The sequence below is a fragment of the Apis florea genome, unplaced genomic scaffold, assembly GCF_048593485.1.
Source record: "Apis florea isolate Af1SG1 unplaced genomic scaffold, ASM4859348v1 contig_1615_pilon, whole genome shotgun sequence".
NCBI classification, from domain to species: Eukaryota; Metazoa; Arthropoda; class Insecta; order Hymenoptera; family Apidae; genus Apis; species Apis florea.
Window position 1 is genome coordinate 3,603,188 of NW_028256416.1, and position 22,239 is coordinate 3,625,426.

General features: G+C 39.1%; 2 protein-coding genes across 2 annotated transcripts; both read left to right on the forward strand.

Moving 5' to 3' along the window:
• Positions 1–386: 386 nt before the first annotated feature.
• Positions 387–4,132, forward strand: LOC105736852 (axonemal central pair apparatus protein HYDIN). Its single transcript, XM_086904950.1, has 12 exons — positions 387–467; positions 568–785; positions 1,127–1,620; positions 1,754–1,924; positions 2,008–2,179; positions 2,365–2,802; positions 2,908–3,101; positions 3,185–3,372; positions 3,529–3,682; positions 3,763–3,890; positions 3,967–4,056; positions 4,100–4,132. Exons 2-12 carry the CDS (start codon positions 604–606, stop codon positions 4,130–4,132), a joined length of 2,244 nt encoding a protein of 747 aa, XP_086761076.1. The 5' UTR covers positions 387–467; positions 568–603.
• Positions 4,133–4,181: 49 nt separating this feature from the next.
• On the forward strand, positions 4,182–17,949 carry LOC100863390 (axonemal central pair apparatus protein HYDIN). Its single transcript, XM_031918270.2, has 36 exons — positions 4,182–4,239; positions 4,309–4,404; positions 4,503–4,951; positions 5,078–5,178; positions 5,496–5,616; positions 5,698–5,808; positions 6,036–6,278; positions 6,966–7,189; positions 7,289–7,409; positions 7,532–7,668; positions 7,765–8,010; positions 8,095–8,395; positions 8,505–8,765; positions 8,857–9,181; positions 9,279–9,569; positions 9,662–9,909; positions 10,118–10,402; positions 10,492–10,762; positions 10,925–11,147; positions 11,396–11,623; positions 11,831–12,135; positions 12,307–12,466; positions 12,646–12,841; positions 13,086–13,319; positions 13,389–13,558; positions 13,685–13,889; positions 14,319–14,881; positions 15,014–15,149; positions 15,619–15,909; positions 16,015–16,239; positions 16,319–16,429; positions 16,498–16,725; positions 16,797–17,021; positions 17,124–17,269; positions 17,389–17,572; positions 17,719–17,949. The coding sequence occupies exons 1-36, from the start codon at positions 4,182–4,184 to the stop codon at positions 17,878–17,880; spliced, it is 7,881 nt and encodes a 2,626-aa protein (XP_031774130.2). The 3' UTR covers positions 17,881–17,949.
• Positions 17,950–22,239: the final 4,290 nt, after the last annotated feature.

Consider the following 22,239-nt stretch of genomic DNA (forward strand, 5'->3'; position numbering starts at 1 on the left):
TTTTCTTTCGAAAAAAATCTCACTCTTGTTCTTACTTTCTTTAAAATTCAATTTCAATCAAAATTTCTATTCGAACAGCCAACGAAATTATTTTTGATCCGTCCACGTTATTTACCACGAACGAAGGTTGGGAATTGATGCGAAACGGATGGAAGAAAGTGCAAATATACTCGTGCACGCAACGAGGCTCACTTGAACATTCTACGATCCAACATTTACACTGTCAATTTAATTTCAATTAACGCGTTTGATATCTTTGCATATTTTCCTTTCGTCAAACCCACTTCACCCCCGACCTTAAATATTTTTCCAGAGGATTAATCGATTGCAAATGGGAGGCAAAATTGGTGAACGTTCCTCGGAAGAAGCGGAAGGAATATTATCCATTTTACGTCGACTACGACTCGAATCACACTTCACCGGGCCAATTTGAAATCGTTCGCGTGTATTTCAAGCCTCGAAAGACGGTAGGAATGAAAGAAAAAAAAAAAAAAAAGAACGATAAAGTATGCAAATTTTTTATGCAAGGAATTCCCTTTTCAAAAAAATGTTCATCGTTTCACGCAGTGCTACATAGAAACGAAATTGAACATAATCGTGGACATGAGCCTCGAAATACCTGTTGTCTCGCTGACCGGACGTGGAATCGAAAAGAGTTTAAATATAATCAAATCCAACATTGAATTCAATCCCGTTATTCCGTTTACCGTAATCCAGGAAATTGTTTTCACGATTGAAAATACGTGCCATTATCCCGTGGAGTTCTTTTGGCACCATTTGGACGAGTAAGAACGAGTAAGAGTCTGGTCATCATCGTGGTATGCCTTGTCGTATTGTATACGAAATGAAAATTCTCGAATAAGTTTACAAAAAAAAAAAAAAAAAAAGAAAAAAAAAATTTAATCACAGGGCACACGAGCGTTTCCATACGGCACTGAAATCTTTCTCACTGCATGACCGACTGAATACTCGGTCGGTTGCCTGCGTACAGGCGTTATCCAAATACCAAATTACTTATAACGCGAAAAAATAAACGAAGTGACGACCAGACTCTTTTATACATTTTTTGCTCCTCCCATCTCGATACTACTATATTTATCAATAAACAACGCTATTTTTTATCCAGAAATTTTCAGTTGGAGGAAGACATAAATAAAGCTCTGTTGCAATACTACAATATGAAGGAAATACTGCTGCCTCTAAAGAAGCCTGGCGACCCGATACCGTGGCAATTGATAAAATTTTACAAAGAGATATTGAACGAAATGGCCCAGACGTTAATTACGGACAAGATGGAGGAAGAGGACCGATTTGGCGAGGAATCTCTCACCTTCGAGAACAATGCGAACGAGATGAACGCGACGAAGAAGAACGAAAAGAGGGAGTACAAGTCAGGGAAGAAGAGAAAGAAACGGAGAGCGAATCAATTCGCGCAGGGGAGGAAAACGAGCGTTCGTGGATCTAGTCGTCGTCGAAAGAAAAACGAGATTACCAGCGATTTGTCCACCACGGATTCGGAAAGGAAAAATTGCCCTACCTTCTCAATTTTTGATGAAACCCTGCTGAACGATGTCCCCCTACCCACGACCGATCCCGAGGAAATTCAACGTCTTCTCTTCTGTAAATTTTCATATTCTCCCTCCTTTTCTTCTTCTTCCTCTTCTTCTTTCCTCTTTCGTTAGCCGGGTTTATAAATAAGTCCCCGATCGCGTGCAAGTTTCAGTGGGTAATAACGAGTTTCCTCCGTTTCAAGGTTACATCGACAATCTCCATAAGAATCCAGACTTACGGTCCAAAATGAAGGATCCGGTGAAGAAACTTTTCGAGAGCATGGAGAAAAAACCGGAAATCGATATTCCAGATTTGGAAAAGAGATTGCCCGAGAAGAGAGTCTGCATCATATTCCATGGAGCTCCTTTCACGGGTATTTATTCGATGAACCAAGGAACGTAAATCAATCGTGACACTCTTTAATTATGTATTCTTATATTCTCGAAATCGCTTCAGAGTATCAAGAGACCGCGTGCAGAAGCGCCAACGCCTTGGGAATCCCTGTTCTCGATATCGATAAAGGGATCACCGAAATAATTGCGTTCAACAAGAGCACATGCGCGATCCAGCTTCGACAGATCATCGACGACGTCTATCAAAAATACATCGAGGCTTTTGGGAAATGGAAGTACGAATCTGACAGAGAGAATTGCGTTAGAATTAATCGTATAATCTTGAAATTGAAAAAGATGCTATCATCATTCGTCCGTTCGAGCGTAGATGTAGTAGATAAATAGAAATGGAGAAATTATTCTCCATTTCGCCTCTTCTCTTCTTTGAAATATACGCGAAATCGTATGGGATATTTCGTAGGCAACGTTCGGAGCAGGAGAGCACCGAGGTCGAATCAGAATCGAGCAAAAAGACGTCGACCAAGGAAACTTCGAGTAGAAAAAAGATTTCTCGGAAAGAGAAATCGTTAGGAGCGAAAAGTTCGTCGAAAAGGAATACGTCGCCGATATCTGGTCCAAAAGAAGTGTCGATATTGCAAGAGGCGATCATTCGGCTGCCCTCGGATCCCGATCCGATGACGGAGTTTTCTAAAATTCCGCCCAGCGAGAAATTGGAGTTGCTCGAACCTTTGACCAGATACGAGTACAAGATTCAAGCTATTTTATTGCTCGAGAAAATACTCGATCTTCATGAATCGCCCAAAGTCAAAGGGAAGAGTCCGAGAAAAAGGGAGGAAAACGTTTCTTTCTCGTTCCATGACATCGACCTCGAACTGATAGCCGAAGTTCTTCAACAAAGGTTCTTTATTAAAGATTTTAAAGAAAAAAAAAAAAAAAAAAAAGATTACAAATTGGATATTTATATTATTTGCTTATAATATTCGAGATGAAACGATTGTCACAGATTAGCTTCGGAGGATTTCAAGCGAGGTTTCGTCGTGCAAAGTTTGAAGAGCAATTTCTTCCAAAATAACGCGTTGGAGGCTTTGCTCGCTATATTACGGATCGTCGGTTACATCGAATACTTCCTATTCGTCACGTTTCTCAACTCGATGAGTTGCTACGACAACAAAGTCGAGCAACGCACGAAACAAATCGGTACGGTGCCCGGATCATTTTTACTCGAAACATACGTAGAGAAAACTCGTTTTCACTTCGAGAACGCGTGTGTAATTTTCCAGAGAGAGAAATGCCCGATCCCAAGAAAAGGATACGAGAAATCGACGAGATGTCGGCATCCGAATACGATCAACTTTCCGACGAGGATAAGAAGATGTATATGGAGGCCGTTCTGCCCCGTAAAAAGGAGGAAGCGGCGCGTAGACGAACTCGATTTATGGAACGAATAATGGAACGTATAAAGAAAAAGGTTCTTAATTTTGTTCATCCTTTAAGAAAAAAAAAAAAAAAAAAAAAAGAGATTCAAAATCAATCACATTGTCGATAGAACAATTTCCAGAAATCCGTGGAAAATTGTAAATTTATATATCGCGATATGACCATTTTTTTCTTTTTTTTTTTTCAGGAAGTTTCGAAGATAAAGATATCTAAACGGATATCGAAACGGAACACGAAAATGCCGAAGACGATAAAAGAAGTTAGCAAAAACTCGAAGATAACCTCCAGCAAACAAGAGACGAGAAGTAAAGTAACGAGAAGTAGAGACAGTTCGAAACGAAGTAATTAATAGAATCTCGGGAACGGCGATACAATATGTCGTGAATTACGATCTTATTTGGCGATATTATCTTCCCCGTAGGGAAAGAGGAAGTCATAATTTTGCCGGAAATTAAAGAAGTCATGGCGGCTATGGATCAATATTATTCGGAACTTTCGTTGATTGAAAATGTGATTCATAATTGGGACCCTGTGAAAAAGACGATAATTGTTATATTTTTATCTCAACTCATATCTTTTATCGATAATTTGTTTCGTTCCGGTTGTTATTACTCCCTGTTTGCAGGAAACATCTCCTACAACCAAGTCTAAAATTCCACGAAGCGGTAGATCCAAAGACGTGGGTCCTTCGGACGGTTTTACGGGGATACAAGAGGTAATTTATAACGGATCGCAATTTTTTTCGTAACGTAACAAAGAGCAACAAAGGTCTTAAACTAGGTGCCCCTTAATAATTTCCACGTGTGGTACGTGAAATCGAACGATCCTTGGGAGAGGACGATGTACGACCTGGTCGTTTCTCAAATGGGCGAGAACACGTTGGCAAAGCTTGCCATTCGTAAGTTCTGATTCTGAAACTCTTGCGACCCGTAAAATCAACGTATCTTCGTACGTAATTAATACGCAGCTGTCGAGGTGGTACCGGAACCGGATCTTCGCCCGAAAATGTATTCCATAATCAGATGGACGAGTATCGAGAAACGCGCGAGAAAAATTCCGAGCAGTACGATATCGAAACATTTCTTCCAACGTATAACGACACATGAAACGAGCATTATTAAGCACGGCCTCCAACTCGTCCTCCTTTTGTTATTTGCACAGTCGTTTACAACTTGGTTTCCCTAACACCGTCGATGGAGGTTTCCCACACGTTCGAGGAGTCGAACAACACGAGCGAGTTGAGCGTGCAAGTTGAGAGCAACGTTAAGAAAAATCGAAGAAGGAGGAGAAATCCGTCGGGCAGGGAGATGGAGGTGCAAAAATCAACGAGCAAGGAGAACGAATCATTGACGGTGTCGAAGAGCAAGGACGCGAACTTGTGCTTAGCACCGGAAACGATGGTGGAGGAGCCGTTGAAGTCACGATGGATATTGCTACCGGGCGAATGTCGGAGGTTCAAGATCCGATTCCAACCGGAGGAAACGGGCCGCTACGAGGAAACGTACGCCGTGACGATAGCCGAGGGAAATTTCATCACTTACGATATAAACGTTATCGGTGTAGCGGACTTGCCGATGCTCGACATGAATCCTGATACTATTTTCGCGAAGGTAAAATAAATGATGATATATAAACTGGGACCAGAAATGTTGAAATACCAACTTTCAATTTTTCGTCCCACGCTTTTTCTTCGCGCTCCTTCTAAACCTGGATATCTGGCCAATTTTATTTTCCAGACCATGGCCGCTAAATTGCACGTTACAGACAATTCCATATACTTTTACGACACGGAGCTCTACGATTTCGGACCCCAGCTGCTTTTCCATCAAGATCAAAAGTTTGTTATATCACCTTTCTTCTTTTTTTTTTCTTTTAATGATCGTAGAATGGTAAACAAGGTTCTCTCAGAAGGAAAGATTCACTAAAAGGAGTTGTACCTTTCCCTCGAGAAATCAATGTTTTCACGTTTATTCGAAAATCGGGTAATTATTTATTTCGCCCTCTCGAGAGCGAGGCGAGGAATAAATCGGAACAAGTTGTTGGTGGAACGAAACGATTCCATTTCCAAGGGAATTTGAAATCGAAGGGAATCGAACGTTCCGCACCAAGTTTGCTCGAAATCTGCAAGTTTTGTATCGCCTCGCCTATTCCCAGGCCGCACTATCGAAAAGCTCGGCTCAAGTTTTGCAACATTTCCAAAGTGCCGGTCGAAGTTTTCTTCTCGCTCTCCGAAAACGACTGCTTTTCCATCGAGCCGCAGATGCTTTATATCGACGTACGTCATACACCTTCTTACTCGACATATACTCGTTTCAAGTATCCCTCCTCGTTTAATCGATCGAATTAATTCACGCAGCAAGGCGATTGCGCGACGTTGATCCTGACATCCGTCGCGACCAGGCTCGGGATCATCAAAACGAAACTGTTACTGTGCATCACCAACAACCCGAAAGTCGAAATTCTCGTGGTAATTATATGATATCGAATCTTCGAAACGAATATTTCAACGACGAAAAATCGAGACGAAAATTAAACCCTCGAATCCTCGAACTGATTTCGTGCAAAAAATTCATTCGAATGTGTATAAATACACGAATCGAAATCCAATTTAAATCTCAACCATCGATCCAAACCTTGATTTGATAATTTGGTATAATCTCTTGTCTTTTCCACGCCCGGATCGGAATCATTCAGTTTCAAACCGAGGGCACTAAATTGGATATCGAACTGGACGGGAAAAATATGTTTTTCGGTCGCACGCTACTCTATCGAACGGAGTACAGGATACTGACGATTATAAACAATACTCCGGTGCCGTTCTTCTGGTTCTTGGAACTCGAGGAGCCCATTTATTCTCAAATATCGTTCACACCTGTCCAAGGAAATATCGATGCCCACAGTAAACAAGAAGTCGAATTCCAGTACAACGCAATGACGGTAACGCGCGCTTTCCAACTCTTAACCCTTTCGCTGCGTTGCGTAGATCCCCAAAAATGACGTGGTCGAAAATGACGTTGCTTTTAGGAGCAGAATAATTTTTATTCGTAGCGATGTACTTTATTTACTTTTCCGCGAACAGTTTTATTCGATTAAACGGTTAATCAAGATTAACCCTTTGGGCTCGACGAGTTGTTCAGTAGAGAAGTAGCGACTCGAGATGAATTTTACGAATATCGGACGAGCGTTTTACGGATAAAATTTCTTCCGTTGCTTAGATCTTTGTTGTGAGGCATCATCGCAACGACTCGAAATCAATTTCATCTTCTCTCGAATTTTATTCTCGAAATTTTTTTTAGAGCTTCTAAACTTTACGAAATTACAATACTTTTGCCACGATCGTTGAAATTATCTCCATTTCAAAGTATAAGTTTCCCATTGTTTCCTAATAAAAAAAATAAGAAAGAGCCAAGAAACGTGTTCACAATTTCGCGCTCTTATTAATTGGGAATAATCTAGCATAAACAAAGAACGAAATCGAAACGTCGCGACTGAGAGTGCGTCTCTCGAGCGCAAAGGGTTAATATTTTCACAATTGTAACTTTTTAAATACTATGTATGCAACGAAAGGGTTAAACTATTACCTCAGAATTGAGCGAAAAATTTCTTGGAGAAATTCCCTTCCAGATCGGCATGGTCGACAAGAAAATAGTGAAGTTCAAAGCGTTTCTAGCCAAAGAAGACCCCGATGCTGTTTATACGGAAGTTATCCTAGTGTCAGGCGAGACTTACGATGTTACAGTGGACATCAACGACGCGAATCCTATCGATTTCAAAAGTATAAAAGCGGAATTCCCCACGAAAGCTACGTTCAGCATGAAAAATCGTGGCAACTCAGAGGTGAAATACGTGTAAGAGTATTATAATAATACTGTGCGCGTCTCTCTCTCTCTCTCTCTCTCTCTCTCTCTCTCTTCTATTCGTATATATCATCGAATTTTCGTGTATAGAATAACGTTGCAAGAGAAAGACAAGCTGAACGAATTAAATCTGCCTCCTAATTTCAAGAAGAACGTCGAAATCGAGTCGTGCAGTGGAACCATTTTGCCGCATGTGGAGAGAATGGTAGAGGTTCGTGGTTTCTCTTTTTTCTTTTTTTTTTTTTTCCTTCTCTTCTCTCTCGACGAGAGATATAAAAAGAGCCAGAATTGAAATTGAATTCTAATAATCATACTCCCCGGTTCGTTTTACAGCTAACAATACTTCCGAAGATGGAGTTGACGCTCAAGGAAGTTCCGATATTATTATGCACTTTGATCGACATGCAGAAGAAAATTACGATAATCGCCGAGATCCCTTTGAGAGTTTCCCTCGTTTCGTTTTACACGAGGTATTACGGGACGAATTTGTAATCTTTTTTTGCTTGCTCAAACCCCTCTCCTCCTCGCGTTAACGAAAACGAGATTTAATTTCGGGATCACGATAGATTTCGCGTTCACCCGTTCCCGGTGGTGAACTTTGGAACGTTGCCCATATGCACGGAGAAAACGATGTACATCAACATCGAGAACACGGGAAAATTTCCATTGCACTATTTCTTCCGATTAGTGGAACACCCATCCGTGATGTACATGACGAAACTGTGGCCATTAGAGATTGAAAAGAAAAAACCGATTATAACCGAGGTGCTAGTGAAAAAGAAAAAACCAATCAAAAACATGAAAAATGATAAGTACGCTTCCTTTTCTTTAACTCGATCGAGAAAGCAATCGAAAACTTGATCGATATCGAACGATATATATATATATATATATAGGTCTCTGTTGGAACCGGAAAAAGTAGTATTGGGACCGATGACGATAACGAAGATGGAGGGTGATGTGAACGTTGGCGAAATGGACAGTGTCGCCATTATTTGTTATCCGGAATTCGTGGGCTCCCAAGACGAGCAGATCGTGCTTATCGTTCCCGATACCATCCCCGAGGAGAAAGACGGGAAGATAATCACTTTATCCGTGACCTCGTCCATGCCTTGCATCGATTTCGAAAACTTCGACATGATATTTCGCGAAAACCACATGATCGAAAGAATTCAAGACTTCGATTGTGCCTTCGATGTTCGTATCGAAGAATACGATATATTCTCCTTTTACCAACCCTTTCCAGAATATGCGCGTGTTACTACGCGGAATCTGTTGAATTGATCCAACCATCGATTCCCCTCAGATCGGCCCGCACACCGTGTTCGCGCGTCAAGAGAAGTGTCTCTACTTCCGGTATATCTGCGTGCAGAGTACTCACACGGCTTGTTTCAAGTTGTTCAATTACGGTATAGTGCCCGTGAACATAAGCATCGAGCTCATAGAGGACTCGTTGCTACCCGATAAGACAAAGTTCGACGTGTTCGTGATAGATCCGATGTACGCACAGATCCTTCCCATGAATCAAAAAATATTCACCGTGTCCTTCACTCCGAGCACCATACAGGTGAACACGTTTATACAAATAACCACACATATATATATATATATATGTATATATAATCCATGATTAAATTCTAAAAATGTTTCACGCGCAGACGTTTCACGCGCAATTTCACGCAAGAGTTGTTTTGCCCTCGCATCTGGAAGCGGACGAGTTGACGGTGAATTTGATAGGGGAATCTTGCGTGCCGGAAGTGGCGATCACAGAGCCGATCCATGCAATGCGGGAAACACCCTGCTTGACCTTTCCACGCACGTTGATCGACGAAGGCAGTTACAAATATTTCACATTCGAAAACACCGGATACGTCAAGGCGAAAGTGCTCGTTGAAATCGTGGACGATCCGAGCAACGTGTTCACTTTCTTCCCTTCCCCGGAGACGCAGCATTTATTGCTAGTTTCGGAGGAGTATTGCAACGGTTGTTTAATCATTTATTTGTTCGATCGAGCGAATATATATATATATATGTATCTTCGATTTCATTTTTTTTTTTTTTTTTTTTTTTTTTTTTACAGAGCCGTACGATCGATGCACGGTGGTACGCTTGGGGATCAAAAACGTGGCTCGTTTTAAAACAACGTTTGCGCCCGAAAGAATTGGAAAGTTCTACGGGAAAATTCGTTTGCACGTGATCGATAATCCTTACGAGAATCTAACGATCAATCTGGAGGGGGATTGTTACGTGGAGGCGGTCGTGTTGGAAGGCCTTCCCCTCGATGATAATAAAGTCAGAATCTCGAATCTGGGCAATCGAGAATCTTTGAACAGGCGGAAATTAACGTCTAGGCAGGCCTCCTTGTTGTCGGGTAATAAAAGAAAAAGAAGAGATCCGATTACTCTTATTAGCGCTACTGTTCTATATCTACAATAAAATTGAGATATATGTATCGTTTCACAGAGTCGAACAATACGTCGGTGTACCTGCCGTATCTCACCTATGTTCTCGACTACGGGCTTTGTTTCGTTAGTAAAATGTATAAAAAAACATTTAAGATCATCAATAAAACGACGGATCGATGGTTTCGTTTCCAATGGGGTTTGCATAACCACGTTGTGTTCGAGCCCTCTACCGGACATATAAAGTATCTCACGTTCAAAGAGATCATCGTTACTTTCTTGGCAACGGAGCCGAAAACCCACCAGAACGTACGCTCTCCTCAAATGAAACCTGTTGTCACTGAATCGTGAACGAAATAATTCCAAACGTTTCATCGTATTCTCGAAAGTTTGATATTAAGATCAAACAGTGATCTCACATTGCAATTTCTCTCTCTCTCTCTCTCTCTATATATATATATATATATTTTAATAAAATTAATTCTTTCCTCCAAGTTAATGATTTTTACTCTTTCAGACTCCTATCGAGTGTTTGATATGCGAAATATTGGTAGAGAATCCGGACGATGAAATTGCATGGGACGACAGGCAAACGGAGGTGCATTGGAAGAAGATATATCGCGACGCATCGGCGAATGACGACTTGTTGAAGAAGATGGTGGAACCGACCAATGAGTCGATGCACAACATCGTTCCTGGAACGACGAAAATCCTCCAACTCCTGTTAAACGCCAATGTTGCGTATTCCGAGTACTCGTGCATTGTCGAAGAGGTATTTTTCAAAGATACCTTGATGTATCAGGTATGATCCAGTTGTGGAAAGTTATTAGTATCGGAAACGGAAAGCAAAAGAAAAAGAGAGAATAATCGTTTTAAAATTTTTGATCGCAGACCAGGGAGTATACGTTCACCTTAACGAATCCGGGTGTCGTGAACACGATATACGTATGGAAGATAAACATGGACGAGCAGTATCCCAAGAGATACTTAGGGGACAATTCGAACGTGAATTCGAGGCAGAAAATGTCAGAGTCATCCAGTCACGTTTCAAAATCGTTCGGAAGAACATTGTCCGCAACGAGTCAAAGAAACTATTACGAGGACGACGTGAGCGTGAACGACTCCAAGTATTTGTCACCACAATGCACCTCGTTCGTTACTGGTAACTACTATACCACGGATATTTATCACAGACCATCTGGTATCCACCCTCCGAATTTAACTCATTCGTATTTGGAAGGCGTGGCCCAATATATGAAAGTGTATTAAGAGGAAAATAAAATAAAAGGAAAATAAATGGTGGTAAAATTATTCGTAATTGCAGACAGCATGGATATGAAAGGCATGAGCACGACCAGGCCATCGGATCTGTTCAGCAGCACCGCCGAATTGTCGGGAAGAACCACCGACAGTTGGCTGGAAGGCGACGATTTGCCGTTCGCGATCCACCCTGAGATGGGGACGATACCGCCCGGAAAATCTGAGGAATGTACATTAAAATTCTCCCCCAAGGATGTATTTTATTACAAGGCATACCTTACGTGCAAGTACGATTCGGATTCGATGAAAGCGTGTACATACATAATATAACGCGTATAATATAGAGAGGAATCATCTTCATTTTTTTCTTTTTTTTTTTTTTTTTTTTTCATAAAACTTACCTGTTTTTTTTTATCGATGCGAGCAAAAGAAAAGGAGACCGGTGGGGGGGGGGGATGAAAATACGAAGAAGAACGAAGATATATCAAAAACATTGTAAAAAAAAAAAAAAAAAATATGAATTTTAAAAATACAGGATAGAGAATCTGAATCCGCATCTGCCGATCTTGATGATCCCAGTCATGGCAAGAAGTTTGTTACCGTATTGTCACTTCGACGTGCAGGAGAGCGACTACGTGTCGAGCGGGAGGCGTGACGCGCATCTACCTGGCCCCGTTGGATACGAAATAGACGATCCAGATCTATGGCGGAACATCAGGGTAATCGAATTTAACGCGATCGGCATTGGCGAAACCTACGTGAGGTAAGTGCACGTCGAACAACGTGCGCGACGAAAACTTCGTTGACTACCACCATTTACACTAACCAGAGAGACAAATTGGACTTGGAGTTAAGTAAAATAGGAATAATAGGAATAGAAAGGATTAGAATTTTCTTATCGTTCGGATGAAAAAAAAAAAAAAAAAAGAAACGAAACGAATCGTACGAATTAAAATCGAATCGATTTCAGAAAATTCCACCTGGTCAATCCTACTGTGGACGATTACCATTTCTCGTGGAAGAATCGAACCCGTCCTAACGGGATCGAGATATCGAATTTTTACTGCGCGGTGACCGAGGGCATCGCTGAACGCGGGAAACGTACCGACATGTCTTTCACGTTTTTGGCAAACGATATCGGCGTCTTCGAAACGTTCTGGCTCTTCTCCATCGAGAGATACAATCTGGAATGCCTTTTCCTCGTAGTCGGCATCGTGACCGAACCGTCGGTGTACTGTCTCACCACACACGTGAAACTGAAGCCAACAATCTTGGGTCCGACTCGAAGCATCTCTTCACTTCCTCTTTTCTTTCATCTCGTTCGAGGCAGATAGAGAGGCTGGCTCTTTATCTTTCTGCTCTACTCTACCGTTTCTTCCTTCCTTATTTCTACAAAAGCAAAAGCAAACTTAGAAAAAAAAAAAAAATATTTTAATTCATTTGCAGGACTCAGTATAAGAGAATCGATAAAATTGCTGAACAACGAGAATTTCCATATACCATTCAGAGTGTTGGAAGAATCCCTTTATTCGGAGGGTAAATTTCAAAAGGTCAGCGTCACCCCAATGACAGGAACCCTCGTGTCCAAGTGCGAACAGCATCTCTGGTGATTGTCGTACGCCCCTCTCCCCTTAATCGAATCAAACGCGTTAACGAAAAAAAAAGAAGAAGAAAACGACTCTGCTTTTAATCCTTCCTCTCGGATTTCGACGCGGTTTTCCACGCGGAGAAATCGCGGACGGAATTGCACGAATGAAAACTCGTTTTTTTACTCTCGTTTCACAGGGTCGAGTACTATCCAACCCAGGTCGGTGAGTTCAAATTTTACATTCAATGCGCCGTGAATCTGATGAAAACCCCGATTAACATATTCGTGAACGCCTTGGTTTACGATATCTCGCTCTCGATTTCCTACTGCTTACCAAACAGCGAACCCGTGACAGCTATTAAGAATAAGGAGAACGTTATCGACTTTGGCAAGGTGAAAATTGGGAAAATTAATTCGAATTGATCGATTTGAGAGTAAAATCTAATCTAACCTATCTTTTACGAGTTACTCTTACGAGAGTTATTTTTCACCTTGGTGGACATTGTCTCGAAAAATAATTTTTATTTCGAGCACAGTGTTCAAAAAAAAAAAAAAAAACGAATGAAAAGATGAAATCGAAATAGAAAGTGATATAATATTTTTTCCTTTTTTTCTTTTTCGAACTTTAATACCGAAGATAATACCCGAAATACCGGTCACCGTCAAATTCGACATAAAGAATACCTGCCAAGTGGCGTTCTATTACTCTTGGGAGCTCAGCATCACGCCAGAAATTTTGTACAAAAATTCGTACGAAATAACGGTGTCTCAGAAACAAGGTCATCTAATCAGCAAGAATGCGTGTGTCTGTTACTTGACTTTGACAACGTTTCAGAAAATTCACATAAAAAATCATTGCGTTTTGCTGAAAGTACGTATACATTATAATCGAATAATAAGACTCGTAAAAAAAAAAAAAAAAAAAAAAAACTTTCTCCAGATTTCCAGCGGTCCCACATATAAATTTATACTGAAAGCGTTCTCCAAGAGGCCTGCTATCGAATTCAGTTTCAATCGTTACGATTTTGGATATTGTTACATTCACGAGAGCAAATTGGTTTCATACAAGACGGAGCTTACCGTGACAAACACCGAAGACATACCTTATGTGTGGGTCTCTCTGTAAAAAAAAAAAATTCTAATTTCTAATCGCTTTCCAATCAATTACGACAAAAAAGTAAGGAAATTTTTGAAACGACAACTTTGTTGATCATTGTTCCAATTAACGTAACGTAGACTCGAATGCACGTACGAGAACAAACCCCACCTCTCCATCGATTTGAATTTCATGTCCGAAGCGCTGGCCGCCCACTCTAAGATCGTCATACCGATCACTTTTCAACCATTTAAGGAGATAAAGTATAACGAATGTTTGGTGTTTGTGATCAACTCGCATCACGAGAGAAGAATAACGATTACAGGCGAGGGGATCGCCTATAAAGTAAATTATGAAAACTTTCGTGTATATAGATAAGGGGAATACGAATCTGGCTCTCCATCGGGATCGAGTCCATAAAGGAAACCTGACAAACGAGTTTCTCGAAAGATTAATTATCTGGTCCTTTAACGGAAGTCTACAAGCTGTAATAAGGCTCAAACTTACACTTATTGGCGCAAGTTGAGAAACAAAAAAATTTATCCTGTGAAATGAAATAGATCTGAAAATAACCACGGATCGATGGAAAAAAAAAAAAAAAATATTTAATTTCTCTATTATCCAATTAGAAGATAACTAAGTAACTAAGATAATAGATCCATTGGACCGCGAAAAAGATTAATAAAATTCTTCTATCGAGAAACTTGATTTCCTATTCTGAAATGAATACGAAACGCGTCACCATTTTTAATCTATGGTATTATCAATTTCTAGATCCATTTAGTGAATCCTCGGGACAAAATAATCGAACTTGGTAACATTCTTCCTATGAAAGTGGTGGTAAAGAAGATCCCGGTGGTGAACAAAGGCTTGGCACCGGTCAAAGTCAAATTCGGGATGATGCACTACCTGGGCGGCTACGACGAATACTACGAAACTCTGGGCTACTGTAACGTAAAGCGAGAAACCCCTGTTCTAGCCAAAGCGTCCATCATGGAGACCAAGCGTTCCTGGACCATCGATAGCGTGTTTGACACCGTAGAGCCGAAACTTTACGAAGTATTGAAGATCAAGCCGGTGACCAATGTTATTCTGAAACCGGATAAGACGGTTAACGTGATGATCTTCTTCAAGCCCACGGCCAGGGTGAGGCCGTTCGCGATTAAAATCGCTCTTCAAACAAATTCGATCATCCTACCGTTGTTCTTGGTTCGTGGAAGCTGCGTAGGGACGGAATTTCTCTTAAACAGAAGACATATTTTTTTCGGCACCGTGATTCAGGATTGTATCGAAGAATCTAAGGTGATTCTAATGAACATCGGAGATCTGGGATCAAGGTTGGTCGGAACAAAGTTCGCTTTTTTTAATCCTCCATGGATACTTCGTTTCTTCGTTTTTCATCTTTCGTATTATCATAGTAATTTCTTGACTCGGATTATCGTTGATAAATATCGTTAACAAACAAATAGATTCAAGTGGAACACAACGAAATTGCCGAAAGATTTCCAAATCATCCCTATGTCCGGTTACTGCTCGGTCGACACGCATATCGTTTTCGTGGTGAAGTTCCAACCTTTCGAGCAAAAAAACATAATCGAGGGTGAGGTGAGTTCGCGATCTCGTTCCCTGTCGTCTTTCTGCGTGACAAATATGCGAGACGATCTCTTAATGAGATCTATTTCTATAATCCATCTTCTTAAATAGGAATTTATTTTTAATCGAGAAGGAAAATTGACTCGACCGATTCTCAAGTTGTGTAAAGAATAGTAATATAAAGAAGATGATGTTTGATGGATGTAAAATTGTTTCGCAATTGTTATTCCGATCGAACATTATTTCGAGAGAAATGATTCCACGACTCGATAATTGTAACTTTCGTCCAATCTTAAAACGTACTATTGAAAAATATTATATTCCCGAGTCGTGTCTTTAATTTCTATTCAATGACTCATTCTGACTCGGCCTTCGCGATAAATTGTCATTTATTATTCTTACGAACAATGCATTACGAAAATGTACACGTGCAAAGATTGTCGCAAAGACATATATATATATTCTTACAATTGTTCGGCAGGCATTCTTAGAAATCGAAAAACACAAATCTCTGAACATTAAAGTTTCCGGAGCGTGTTGCAAATTGCCAGATCCCATAGACACGATCGATTTCGAATCGTTTGTAAGAGAAAAGCAAACCCGATCTGTCATCATAATGAACGACTCGAACGCCCCCTGGAAATTGAAGGTCGAAACAACCGGCGATTATTTCTCCACTGATCCATTCCTGCAAGTCCCTCCTTTGCAATTGGCTCCTTGTGTCGTCACTTATGCACCCATTTTCATGAACACCGAGAACACGCTGCACACGGTAAAGAAGATAATAAATAAATTTGCAAAATCACTGTTCAACGAAACTAAAATTTGCAAAACTGCTCTTGCAAAAACTTTATCCTTTGTCATATCGTGTTATTAGGGATCATTGGTATTGAAGTGTCCGGAAGAAAACGTGTATTTGATATACATCCTTCGTGGAAAAAGCTTGCCTCCCCAAGTTTCAGAGAATATTGTTCGTCGAATCCCCGCTAAAATGAAATACACCGAACTTTTGCCCGTACACAATTGGTTGGACAGACAGCAGAGATTTTATTGTAAGATCGAATACCTGAAAGATTATAATCACGATGATCATCATCATAAGGTTTGATTTTTGGATAGGAAAAATATTCGAACGTGAAACCTTATTTTTATATTCGTTCCTTTTTTTCCGTGGGGTACAGGTTCCTATATATAGTTTCGTAGGGAACGAGAAATTCGACGTTCCAGCGAACAGTCAACGAGACTATCACGCCGTGTTTCATTGCTACGAGAAGTGGAACTTTCATTTCAAGGTAACGTGTCTTTAACATCTTAAATTTCGACCGGATTTTTGATTAAAATTCTGTTTCGATATATACAGGTAACGTTTACCACCGAGGAGCAAGAATATCAATTCTACGAGATAGAGTACGAGGTAACGGAGCCGGAAGTGATCACATCCATTAAATTGACGACAACGGTTCGATCCGAGATTTGTTACCCCTTGAAATACGAAAATCCTCTGGAACATATGATTCTACTTACAGCAGATTGTCCCAATCCATTTATTACCGTCAAAGTGCCAAGAGTAATGCCGCCGTACTCGTACGTAAGTAATCGTTGTCTCCCTTTTATTCCCTTTAAATCATATTAATGGAAATGTTATATTAAATCGCGTAGGAATATTTCTCTATTTTCTTTAATCCTCTGCTGCCGTGCGAAGAGTCTGTCATTATGAATATCTATTCCACTCGTATGGGCTTGTTCCCGTACGAACTGCAATTGAAAGGTGTTAAAGCACCCCCGGAGAACGTCACACGTGTTAACGCTTATTTGGGAAATATTACCGAGTTTTCGCTCATTCTGAAAAACTTAACCTCAGAGATTGCCCAATTTGTAATACAAGTACGCGAGAATCATCATGAAAAATTATGAATATAATTTTTCAAATAATTCATACGAATGGAATAAATTTAAGTCTCGCTGTTTCCTTACTTTTTCTTTTAGGTGGATAACAATTGTTTCACGTGTCCAGAAATTGTCAACGTTTACGAAAAAGACGTGTACACACTCAAGGTAATTTTCGAGCCGTACGACGTTGAAAATGTGTCCGCCACGTTGACAGCGTCCTCGATCACTGCTGGAGAATTCGTGTAAGAAACTAATCAAAGATCAAACTTATTCCTTGCGAGAAGAGAAATGATTCGTGGATATCGAGATATAAGAAACAATTCAAATTGAAATTTTGAAAAATTAATTGTTTTAACTTTAGATTCCCGTTGATCGGTTCGTGTTCCTTGCCAAAGCCAATGGGTCCTTACATAATCACTCGAACCTCTTTTGCTTCTATTACTTTCAAAAATATCTTCAGAAAAACAAAGACCTTCAATTTTATCGTCGACGATCCTGACAATTTCACGGTGAACATTTCATCGATCACTTTGAATTCCAAACAGGTAATTTTGAAATCAACTCGGGTTTCTTCTTTCTTTCTTTCTTTCTTTATTTTTTTTATTTAAAAATTAATTAAATTATTTTAAAATTAAATTGAAATGTTTCAATCCAATTCAATCCTATTCCGGGATAATATATACCTTTTCAGAGTACCGTTGTTAACGTGAATATTAAGGAGACCGAGCAGAACGAGGAAGAAAAAATTCAAGAAGAAAAGTATCCTGTCACTGGAAAATTAATAGTGTATTGCACTGACCCGGAATTTTCTCACATCAATTGGGTGTATTATTTGAGAGGAATATTCGAATGATGTACAATTTGCGTCCGAAAAATATTGTAATTATAAGCCGAATAAAAATTCTATATACATACAAATAAATATGATAGAAAAAAATTCTGTGATTATATTTAGCAATGAAAGCTTTGGTGAAAGGAATGCACCTTCACAAAACACATCTAAAGAAGTTTCGAATCTTAAGAAAGAAGGCCTTGGCCTTTATATATAATAAGGATCGAATAAATATTTAAAGAAAGAAAGAAAAAAAAAGTCAAGTCTTTTACTTTTCTCCTTGTTCTAACCTTTCTCATTAATCGTAACGATAAATAAATATGCAAAAAAAGAAAAAAACTTTTCTTTCCCCTCATCTTCCATCGTTTTCCATCGACTTTCTTCTCTTCCGATCGATCTTTTTTTTGTCTCCTCTCTCTCTCTCTCTCTCTCTCTCTCTCTCTCTTCATCAACGATGCATGAATATTATGACAAAAAAAAAGTGGAAAAAGAAGAAAAAAACATGCAGATTCACTATCTCATTCCATCTAGGAACAAACAATAACGCGTGCGTGGATCGTCACGTAAGCGTGGCATTGGGTTTTTCTCGGCAGCCATCGAATTTCGACGCGCGATTCGCTCACCGAGACTGAATGACTCATCAAGGCGAAGCGAGTGAATGAAATGTTCCGATTTCGTAAGAACGCGAGCTCCGTCTATCAACGTACATACGTATGTCGAGCTCGTTTCCTTCGATTCTTTCTCCAGGCGTTTGACCCAGAGTCGACTTGAATTCTCTTGGATAGGAAACAAGAGAGAGCAAGAGTGTGAAATTCATCGTAACGTTCACCGAGTGGATTTTCCAAATCGAGCCATCTATAGAAAAGCCAAGCTATTTATAAAATTTTACGATTCGTTTAACCTTTCGACCAAAAACTAGATAGAATCGAATCTGATCCGAGTTTAACAATCTCTGTCCATCCTCCACGATTTTCAACGTCTGTATTTCTGTTTCTCTTAATCTTAATCGAGAATCCGAACGAAGTTTTCCCAAGTTCTAACTGGGAAGATACACGAATGGAAAATATATATATATATATATGCAATGCTCGAAGATGGTATCGATCGATGTGTATCAAAATGCTTGGATAGAACGTTCAGAAGATGAAAGATAACATTGGTTGTTCATATTACGAGTTAAAAGAAAAAAGAAAGAAAAAATATTCAATTTTTGGAATCGATAAAAAAACATTGAAATTGGCATTGGTTACTTTATAGCAGTGCGTATAAGACGTGTGAAATATAGACATGGGCGAAATATTTTTAAGACACACACACACACACACACACAAATATAGACATATTTGTCCATGTGTGATTCAGAGAACGGGATTTCCAACTCGAATCTAATTGGAAGTCTCCTCGTGGAATTCTGAGATTTTAACTAGTGGTTCAACGTATGCTATATCATAATCGGAACGATGTTTACAACGGACTATTTATTAAAAATGATGCCACTACTTCCGCTGCGAAGCCCATTTCGGCTTCGTCATTGAAGTGACGTAGGTGGAAATCTCGTGACCATTTAATGAAAAAAAATCAAACGATTATTTTAGTTTCAGTGGTAATGCTCGTTAGTTGCAATCTTTTATTGTCAATACGTGATCCGAAGGCTGTTTCTCATTTATCTACCCGTCTGATCTTTAATTTAATTTTATTGAGAAATGAATAGAATCGCACGTTGAATTTTTTAATAAATAATATATTCTCGGATTCTTCCCGTCAAGTTGAACCGAGTGAATTTTTTCATTTCCATACATATTCCTTCTTTACTTCGTTCGTCGATGAGCGGATACCGACGACGTTTTTTTTCATAAACAAAATTAATCGATCACTCGAGGTGAATTCAATCGAGTATATTCAATTTTTCTTTCTTCTTCTTTCATTTTAACCGTCAATAAATATAATTGTACGTAATAATGCGCCATTATTAAAAAAAAAGAATAATAATTTACCAAGAGGAGATAATCTGTTGCTCGTATCCTGTCACGTCTTCGGCGTGAAAATTACACGTTTTCACGGTCCATCTAACGATAGGAATCTTGGTCGAAATATCGATCCTTCGATCGATGGAAGAGGTAAATACCGTTCGATCATTATCTCGCGTATATCTCGAAATCGAGTGAAATTACAGAATAATCCTCTCGAAGGTTTAATTTTTTTTCTTTTTTTTTTTTTTGTTCTTCGATTCAATAAATAATATCAACCGGTTCTCTCTTCGTATAATCGCGGAGACGAACGAAAAACGACGATCCACGTGACGATTCTTAGCTTCTGTTGCTATTTTTATCTTCAAATTTTTTTTCCAAAACTCAAAACCGATTCTTTTTCTTCTTCCTCCTAAAATTCAAAGATTAATCGATGATTGATAGGATAAAACGATAATGTTTTTTTTTTCTTCTTCTTTTTCTTTTTCTTTTGCTCGCGAATATTTTTAGAAACATTCTCTATGGGCAATCGTTGAACTTGACCTTGAGGTTTTCAGAGAGTATAGAAAAGAAAGAAATGTGAAAAAAAAAGAACCTTCTATTCGAGAACAACGATGTGTGTGAAACGATGATAGATCTAGGAATGACCTATGAATGAAAGATACGCGTGTCAGAAATTCGTAAGAGAATGATAAATCCTCGTCCTAAAATGAGAACAATAAGCCCGAATTTTACGAAAGAGCCCGAGTTTTGCAAGCGTAATGCCGTCATTCTTTCGCAAAAAGATTTTGATGTGTCTGCTATCTGCGTGTATATCCTTGCCTTTAATATTTGTGATTACCATTTCGAGTTTTCGAGAGAGAGAGAGAGAGAGAGAGAGAGAGAGAGAGAGAGAGAGAAAGACTAGTTGTTGAAGATAAAAAACGTTGAACACAAATTTTTAGGTAGCGTAAAAAATAGAAGGGATAAATTTCTAGAAAAGGAGAGACATTTTTTTTCAATCTCTTCCAAGTTCACTATAATTAATAACGATAGAATAAAATTTAATGGATGTCATCTCTATAAAAAGATGAGATAAAATTCAAAGTATTTTTGAAATCGTCAGAACCGATCTTTCCTCCAGGAATTAACACATTTTCTTTCTCTAAATCTAACGATCGTGAAATTTCTTGACCTAATTATATCGATATGGATGGGGGTCAAGAGATTACAAGAGACGTCATAATTGCAAGAGAACGCTCATCGCATCGCATCGTTCGCAACAAAAATATCGCGATTATCGCTCCATCGTCTGGATTTTCCTCCGTAATTTTCAATTCTTTATTCTATCGCATTACGAATATCCTTTTATCCTATTTTTACATAATATTTACGATCGTCGAAAAAAATCTTGCAAAGATTCTCAAATATTTTTTCCCATTCTTCACAAAGAAATACCGCTAATCAGAATTTTTTCCTCTATGTTAATGCAATTACGTCAACCGATTTACGCTTACATCATTTATAAAATTCCACAAAATTATCTAATAACCGATAACCAGTGGTGAGAAACAAACATTCTCGCGTCTAGAATAATTTATCGATCATCTCACGAGTGACCCTCCAACGATTTTCTTCCGTCAACGATTCTTGGAAACGGAACAATCCATTTCTTCCAATTCCGAAATCATTCCAATCATTCCATCCTTACCACCACAGTTGGATTACAATGTATTACAAACTTGTCCAAGGTGCCTTCGATAACCGGATGTTCGTTTCTATATCTCCTTTTTTTCCAAGCTTCCTACCTTCTCCTACGCAACTTACTCATAGATATTAATCGCTTTGTTGATCCAACGATGAAACCATCGAGTTAAAATTATAAATTGTTAAACGATATTTCGCTCCCAATCGTCAACCTCGATGAATTGTATCAATAATATATACGTATCGCGTATATTCAATTTGTCTCTAAGAGATACATTTATTCCCCCGTTTTATTTCCCACTGATTATTTGTATCTTCAATTTTCTCTTATCTTCATTTCGAATTAACTTCGAGTCAAATCTGGTTTCTGTTACATAACGATATTATAATGTCAAACAATCTCCACACGTTCTCGTCCACCATCGACAGATGACACACACACACACACACACACAACTCCACATACAAATATGATATTCCTTATTATGCACTGAAATACGATGACATTTATACTCAATTACGAAACCGATTCTTTCAACGAACAATATACCATAAATATACCAAAAAGTTTTTTATTATCCTTCGAAATATTCAAATAATCGATCTTAAATTACGAATCTTTGGTCAAGAGCGCGGAATAAAAAGATTGCAACAACCATTCCCGGTATCCGAATAATAAAATTAACAGGTCTGGACCTGTTATCCTCCGCTAAAACACTCTTCTTCC